The sequence below is a fragment of the Tupaia chinensis genome, unplaced genomic scaffold, assembly GCF_000334495.1.
Source record: "Tupaia chinensis unplaced genomic scaffold, TupChi_1.0 Scaffold000056_1, whole genome shotgun sequence".
NCBI classification, from domain to species: domain Eukaryota; kingdom Metazoa; phylum Chordata; class Mammalia; order Scandentia; family Tupaiidae; genus Tupaia; species Tupaia belangeri.
Genome location: NW_006159514.1, coordinates 1,916,743 through 1,924,173, shown reverse-complemented (window position 1 = coordinate 1,924,173; position 7,431 = coordinate 1,916,743). Strand labels below are relative to the sequence as shown.

The 7,431-nt window shown below is 42.2% G+C and overlaps 1 protein-coding gene across 6 annotated transcripts in view; it reads left to right on the top strand.

The window, feature by feature from the left end:
- GAD1 (glutamate decarboxylase 1) overlaps positions 1 to 7,425 on the top strand; it is a 53,931-nt gene extending 46,506 nt beyond the window's left edge. For all 6 annotated transcript variants that reach the window (XM_006141493.3, XM_006141491.3, XM_006141492.2 and 3 more), the window contains 4 exons: positions 173 to 322; positions 3,927 to 4,034; positions 5,278 to 5,367; positions 5,941 to 7,425. In XM_006141493.3, coding sequence (XP_006141555.1) covers positions 173 to 322; positions 3,927 to 4,034; positions 5,278 to 5,367; positions 5,941 to 6,114 — 522 coding nt within the window. In that variant the 3' untranslated portion in view covers positions 6,115 to 7,425. The remainder of the gene's footprint in view (positions 1 to 172; positions 323 to 3,926; positions 4,035 to 5,277; positions 5,368 to 5,940) is intronic.
- Positions 7,426 to 7,431: the final 6 nt, after the last annotated feature.

The window sequence follows — 7,431 nt, the reverse complement described above, 5'->3', positions numbered from 1 at the left end:
GGAAAGAGAAAAAGATTTTTCTAAGACTGGTTTTAGAGAAAAACAAAAATAAGCACAAGACCACCTCAAGACACCAGAAGAAAGGTTGCGTGTGACCCTATGTCCCTCCTTCTGATCTGTCCACACCTCTGATCCGTGAGTACAAGTGCACCCCTCTTGATGTCCATGACAGGGTATACTCCAAGGATGCAACCAGATGTGTGCAGGGTACCTCTTCCAGCCAGACAAGCAGTATGATGTCTCCTACGACACAGGGGACAAGGCAATTCAGTGCGGCCGCCACGTGGACATCTTCAAGTTCTGGCTGATGTGGAAAGCAAAGGTATGAAGGGTGTAATTCAGGAACTAGAGCACTGCACAGACTGGCAGGCAAAGAGACACAAAAACACATCTTAGGTGATTCACTGTGTGTGTAATCAATATCTAGATAATTGAGTTGACAGTATTTTTGCAAATAAAACACCTTCATCTTTTATGTCAAATTCCCCTTCCTTTCATACAGTCTCACTTTGAATTAGCATAAAGTTTTCTTATAACTTTCTCTTATGACAACTAAAAGTTATACCAAGATAAGAATTTCCACAGCAATCCTTAGGGATGCTGAAATGATTTAATGTAGATAGAAAGAGACAAAAGGTAGAATTACTGCATTATTCCAAGTAGAAGCCTGAATTCCTTTATGAGGCCTCTCATCACAGGATATATGTGATGGCTTTAAGTTCTATTTAAATAATGGCTTCCCTATTATTTGTACTTAAACATTATTCTGGGAAATGAATCCTACTGCTGCACTGAAGCATGCTGTGTCCACATTCATCAGCCTGGTGGGTTGCTTTTCTCTACCCAGAGAAAATGCTAACTATTCAATGAGGGATAGAATTACCATTTTGACTTTTGTTTCAAAAGTATTGCTATGCAGGGACCAGCAGTTAGTGTAATGGCTATGTCGCTGGACTCCCATGTAGTCGACCATGGTTCGCGTCCTGGACCTGGTGGCTTAAAACTCACGCCGGGCGTGTGTGCGTGAGTGCCCAAGATCCCGAGAGGAGAATAGAGGAGAAGGGATTGCGGCGTGGCCATCCCCTCTGGGGGGTGATTTCTCACTTTCTGTCTCTCTGTCTCTCTCCCTCTGTCTGGAGAGTGCACACGCCCTATAGCAAAAATCTCTCCAAAAAAATAAAAAAAGTATTGCTGTGCGCTCAACTAAATTTTGATTTCACAGCTTTATATTGCATCCATTGTATTTATTTACCTACTTTATGTTAATTTAAATAATTTCCATAATATGATTAAGTCTACCTAATACTCAGACAACAAGATTTTTTAGCAAAATATCTAGTCAAATATTTCTTCAGTAGGAAAAATTTGGTAGATTATTAGTTTTTTTCTCATTAAGTCATTTTGTCTTAATTAGAAATAGTCTGAATTTGATTTCTGCCATAATACAAGCATGGGTATTTTAAGCATATAAATAGCCATAAATTGGAACAACACAAAAAAGCCCAGTCATTTTGAAATGCAATGACCACATGGCCTGTCTTAGTAATGTGTGCCTTCATTTTGCTTGACAACAACCTGTTAAACTGTCTGTCAGAGGTTTGGCAATTGGTTGCTAGATGGGACTCTGGTGCTCACTTCTTGGCCAAGTGGACTGGCCAGGGTGTCACAGTCAGTAGTGGCATTATTTGGGGAGGTCCCCCCTTTGCCAGTGTTGGACTCCACTCAGGCCTGCTAGTAATCTACAAGCCAGCCCTGTGCATCTGCTCTCTTTGTTGTCAACATCAACCCACTCAACAGCCCACATGCTGCTGTTATTAATCAGCCATGATGGCTTTTTTGAAACTCACACTCAACCAGTTTGTCAATAGTTGGAACCATTGCAGTCTCAGAGCATGTACTGAGACCGATGGCTTCCCCATCTGCCTGCCAGTCTGCCGGCCTGTCCAAAATGAGCTAACACTGAGTTACATGGAAGGTAGCCTGCCTGGGAGGGCGTGGGACATGTCTGAGCAGGACTTACTGGGGAAGATGGGGCCTATGCTTTCAAAGTCCCTACAATGAGGGCCCAGCAGGTGGTATGGTGATTGGGGTGCTGGACTTCCACGTAGCTGACCGTGGTTCAAGTCCTGGACCTAGTGGTTTGCTTTTTCACGTTCCCTTTCTCTGTCTCTCTGGTCAAAATGTGTGCCTTCATTTTGCTTGACAACAACCTGTTAAACTGTCTGTCAGAGGTTTGGCAATTGGTTGCTAGATGGGACTCTGGTGCTCACTTCTTGGCCAAGTGGACTGGCCAGGGTGTCACAGTCAGTAGTGGCATTATTTGGGGAGGTCCCCCCTTTGCCAGTGTTGGACTCCACTCAGGCCTGCTAGTAATCTACAAGCCAGCCCTGTGCATCTGCTCTCTTTGTTGTCAACATCAACCCACTCAACAGCCCACATGCTGCTGTTATTAATCAGCCATGATGGCTTTTTTGAAACTCACACTCAACCAGTTTGTCAATAGTTGGAACCATTGCAGTCTCAGAGCATGTACTGAGACCGATGGCTTCCCCATCTGCCTGCCAGTCTGCCGGCCTGTCCAAAATGAGCTAACACTGAGTTACATGGAAGGTAGCCTGCCTGGGAGGGCGTGGGACATGTCTGAGCAGGACTTACTGGGGAAGATGGGGCCTATGCTTTCAAAGTCCCTACAATGAGGGCCCAGCAGGTGGTATGGTGATTGGGGTGCTGGACTTCCACGTAGCTGACCGTGGTTCAAGTCCTGGACCTAGTGGTTTGCTTTTTCACGTTCCCTTTCTCTGTCTCTCTGGTCAAATTAAAAATAATGATAAATAAAATAAAATAATAGTTCTTTTTTTAAAAAGTCCCTATGATGAAGAACTAGATATTTGTTTTCTTAACCTATCATGGACTAATTCAATAAAGGTAAATTGCTGGAAAATGAAATTTAAAAACACCAAGTAAAAGCCACTCTTATTATTGTTATTAGTAGTAGTAGTATAGTTAATAGACACACCCTGTCAAATTGCAATAAAAATTTCTTATTGCCTAATCTCCATTTTTGTACTCATGTCATCATGGACTGGCTCTAGTTTGTGGACTGGCTTCAGTCCACAGATGACACATTGAGTAGCACTGTCCTGAAGCAAACCAGAAACAGGTTTTAGCTCCAAGCTGTGAACGACCAGCAGAAAACTAAGAGCCCTATTGCGAATACTGTCCAGAGACTAGAATGCCTTCAGAAATGAAAGCAGGGGGAACCAGCAGTTAATGTAATGGCTATGTCGCTGGACTCCCACGTAGTCGACTGTGGTACACGTCCCGGACCCAGTGGCTTAAAACTCGCACCGGGCGCATGTGTGTGCGTGCCCAGGATCCCGAGAGGAGAATGGAGGAGAAGGGATTGCAGCGTGACCATCCCCCCTGGGGAGTGATTTCTCGCTTTCTGTCTCTATGTCTCTCTCTGTCTGGCGAGCACACGTGCCCTATAGCGAAAACCTCTCAAAAAAAAAAAAAAAAGAAATGAAAGCAGGCACATTTCATTTTCATTTTAGTACGTGCAGGGCTATTCTTTTTTTTTTTTTTTTTTTTTTTTTTTGCTATAGGGTGTGTGCACTCTCCAGAAAGACAGAGAGACAGAAAACAGGAAATCACCCCCCAGGGGTGGCCACGCCGCAATCCCTTCTCCTCCATTCTCCTCTCGGGATCTTGGGCATGCACACACACGCCCAGCATGAGTTTAAGCCACTGGGTCCGGGACTCGAACCGCGGTTTACTACATGGGGGCCCAGCAACATAGTCACTATGCCAACTGCTGGTCCCAGGGCTATTCTTCTTAAGGGTCTCCATGAATTCTCTTCCCAGATGTCCACCAAAGGGAAATGCAGCCTATCAACAAACTTGACTTTTTTTTTTCTTTAAAACAGGGCACAGTGGGATTTGAAAATCAAATCAACAAATGTCTGGAACTGGCTGAATATCTTTATGTCAAGATTAAAAACAGAGAAGAATTTGAGATGGTTTTTGACGGGGAGGTAAGTTGTCTTCATGGGTTATGTGCGTAAACGTTCCCATAAAAACTGAGCGAAGCTCCTGTGGCTGTATTATTCCACATTGCCAGAAGCTACTTCTGAACTTTTACTCTTATGTTTGCTTTATTCAATTTCTCCACGTCCGCGAACATTTCTTCTGGCAGCACTGGGATGACTTTCCCCCTTACTCTCTGCTAAAACCTTGTAGCTAGCAGCTAGCCCTTTGCAGATAAGAAGTTTATTCCTTGATGGGTCTGAATTTTTAATCATTCTTGGGTTTATCTTATGTTAAACTTCCAAGAGAAGGTGTTTCTCAGATCATAGAAACTTACAAGATGGGTGTATTCTTGCCTCCTAAGACTGATTCTAAAATGATGTTCTACTTAGAGTCTAAGGTGACCCACATAAAATTGTCTCTTCCCTGAGTTCATATCCACGTGCACACTGTATTTGTAATAGCAATATACTGAGGGCCTACTGTGTGCCAGGACCCATGCCAGGAACTAGATAATACAGAATTGACCGAAACAGATACAGCCTCAATTCATGATTGAATAAGAAACATTAAAAAGATAGGAGCCAGTTTTGAATAAAAGAAAATCTACTCATACCCTGGATAATAGAACACCATCTATATTAAACATTAGTTTACTTATACGGCAACTTAAACTATTAGAAACACACCTGAGAGTTACCAAATGAGCAAGAGAGCTCTGAGCGGTTACAACGGTGCCATGGTGCTCATGCATTTTACCTGTGGGGCCTTACTCTGATCAGTTACACTATTTCAAACATTCTAATAGCACATTAGGAGCAGCAATTGTGATGTCTCAAGCCAAACAGCAACTAGGAAGGAAGCTGAAAAGGTATAGCATTCAACCCAATGAGATAGTCAGTACCCACACAATAAACTGATTTACACATTGTCTATACGTGAGGGACTACAAAATGGCAAGATGGCAAGCCTTTTCAATGACCCCAGTATAATTATTTTATTATATCAATATTTAAAGGTGATAACTTTAGTTATCTAGAAAAGCAGTTGTGGGAACAGCCCACTTCCGGATGTGATTGGATAAACTACGTATTGTTTCCCTTAGAAGTGACTTGGATTTGAAATGTACATTGAGCTTCTTCCTTTGGTCTAGAATTCCACCAAGAGTACTTGTGGGCTTGAAAACAACTTTCTCTCAAGGTCTCATAATTTTTTTGTTTTGTTCTTTTTGCCTTTTTTAAATTTCTGCAGCCTGAACATACAAATGTTTGTTTCTGGTATATTCCACAAAGCCTTAGGGGTGTTCCAGACAGCCCAGAGCGTCGGGAAAAACTTCATAGGGTATGGACTCCCCTTTGTCTCGTCTAATCCTCTGCAACTTATCTGACTAATTGGGACATTCTTATTCCAATAGGCCTTTGTAATGGGGGAAAGATAAGGCTGGGGGAGACTTCTCATGATGGTATAATGGTTACATTGCTCGAACTCCCACATGGTTCAAGTCCCACACCCAGCGGCTTGAAATTCATGCCAGGTGCATGTGTGCGCATGCCCAAAATCCCAAGAAGAGGGTGGAGGAGAAAGGATTGGGTGGGTGATTTCTCATTTTCTGTCTCTCTCTCGATCTCTGGCAAGTGAATATACCCTCTAGCAAAAATCTCTCTGAAAAAAAAACAACAACAAAAAAATACAGGCGGGGGGCAGGGGCATGTGTGCCCCAAATCCTGACGGGATAGAGAAGTGGAGAAGGGATTGTGGCATGACCACCCTCTGCTGGGAATTGATATCCTTCTCTCTTTCTCTGGCAAATGCACATGACCCCTGACGATTTTTTATAAAGGTGGGGGAGAGAGTATAATGTCAGTCTTGAGTATAATGTCAGTCTTGAGTTTGTTTTGTGTTTTCTCTCATAAGGTGGCTCCCAAAATCAAAGCCCTGATGATGGAGTCAGGCACAACCATGGTTGGCTACCAGCCTCAGGGGGATAAAGCCAACTTCTTCCGGATGGTCATCTCCAACCCAGCTGCTACTCAGTCTGACATCGACTTCCTCATTGAGGAGATAGAAAGACTGGGCCAAGATCTGTAAACACCCTGTGCAGAGAATGCATTCATGGGGATCCCCTGTCCCTTCTGACACTCTAGAACAAACCTCTATAAGTTGCTAAAACACATAGACCATTTCATTGAAGGAAAATACAATATCCTGAAGAATACTGTTAAGACCTTACTTAAGCTTGTTTGTTATAGTTAGCAGGAAATAATGTTCTTTCTAACAAGTTGCACATTAGGAACACAGTATATATGTACAGTTATATATACCTCTATATATATGTATAGTGAGTATGACGTAGTAGTAGTTTACAGCATGTCTCTCAAGAGAATTCACTTCACTGCAGCAGTTCCTGAGGGGCTAAACACGCTGCAAGTCAGCTTGCCCAACCACCACGAGAAAGATGCTTTCCAAAATGCCATGTCCTAGGGACTGAGGGACATGCTACAGTGGTAGTTAACCTCGCTGTCAGTGTTCCTCCCACCTGAGTTACTGACTGATGAGAACAAGCACTGGATGACAAGAGTCACACCCTCCCCATTAGTATTCTTCTGTCAGGGGGAAGTAGTAGCAGAGTCATTGTTACAGGTGTATTATTGCTGGATTTTTAGAGATTAATTTGTGTAGATGTGTATATTACTGTTGTCTGATCTCGGAGGGGGGGAAACGTAATGATTTTAATGATTGTTTCATTGTAGGTCAATGAAATATTTGCTTATTTATATTCAGAGATTTACCATGTTAAAGAGGTGTCTTGTATTTTCCTCCCATTTGTAATGTATCTTATTTATATATTAATGAAATAAGTTCTGAATACTGTTTATGGTATTTTCGTGCATTTGTGAGCCAAAGAGAAAAGTTTAAAATTAGTGAGACTTGTATTTATATTAGAGTGCCCTTAAAATCTGATTTAAGCATAAATTAACTGTCTGTAAGAGAATTCTGATACTGTCCATAGAGTCATATGTAAGGAGGTCCTCATACTTAAGTAGCATCTGCTCTCCTGTTATTCTGTCTGGCTGTGTGTCTGGTGTTCTCAATGCTTTTCTAGTAACTGTTGGATAATAACTAGGTCTCCTGTAATCTAGTAGTAGTTCATGACCAATCTCTGTGACTCGCTTAGCTGAAACCTAAGGCCATGTTTCCGAAGACTTTCTGAAGATCTCAGATCAATTGACCAGGCTCACACTGTTTTTAAAGAAAGGAACTTCACACTGTGCGTTTTAGAGTATGCAAGAAGACTATAAATAAATAAAAATATTCTCAATGGAGAATTTGAACAAAATACTCTTCAGTTTGTGTTTCATATGGAGAAAGATATTTCCAGTTATAGTTCCTTAGCTGGTGCACCAC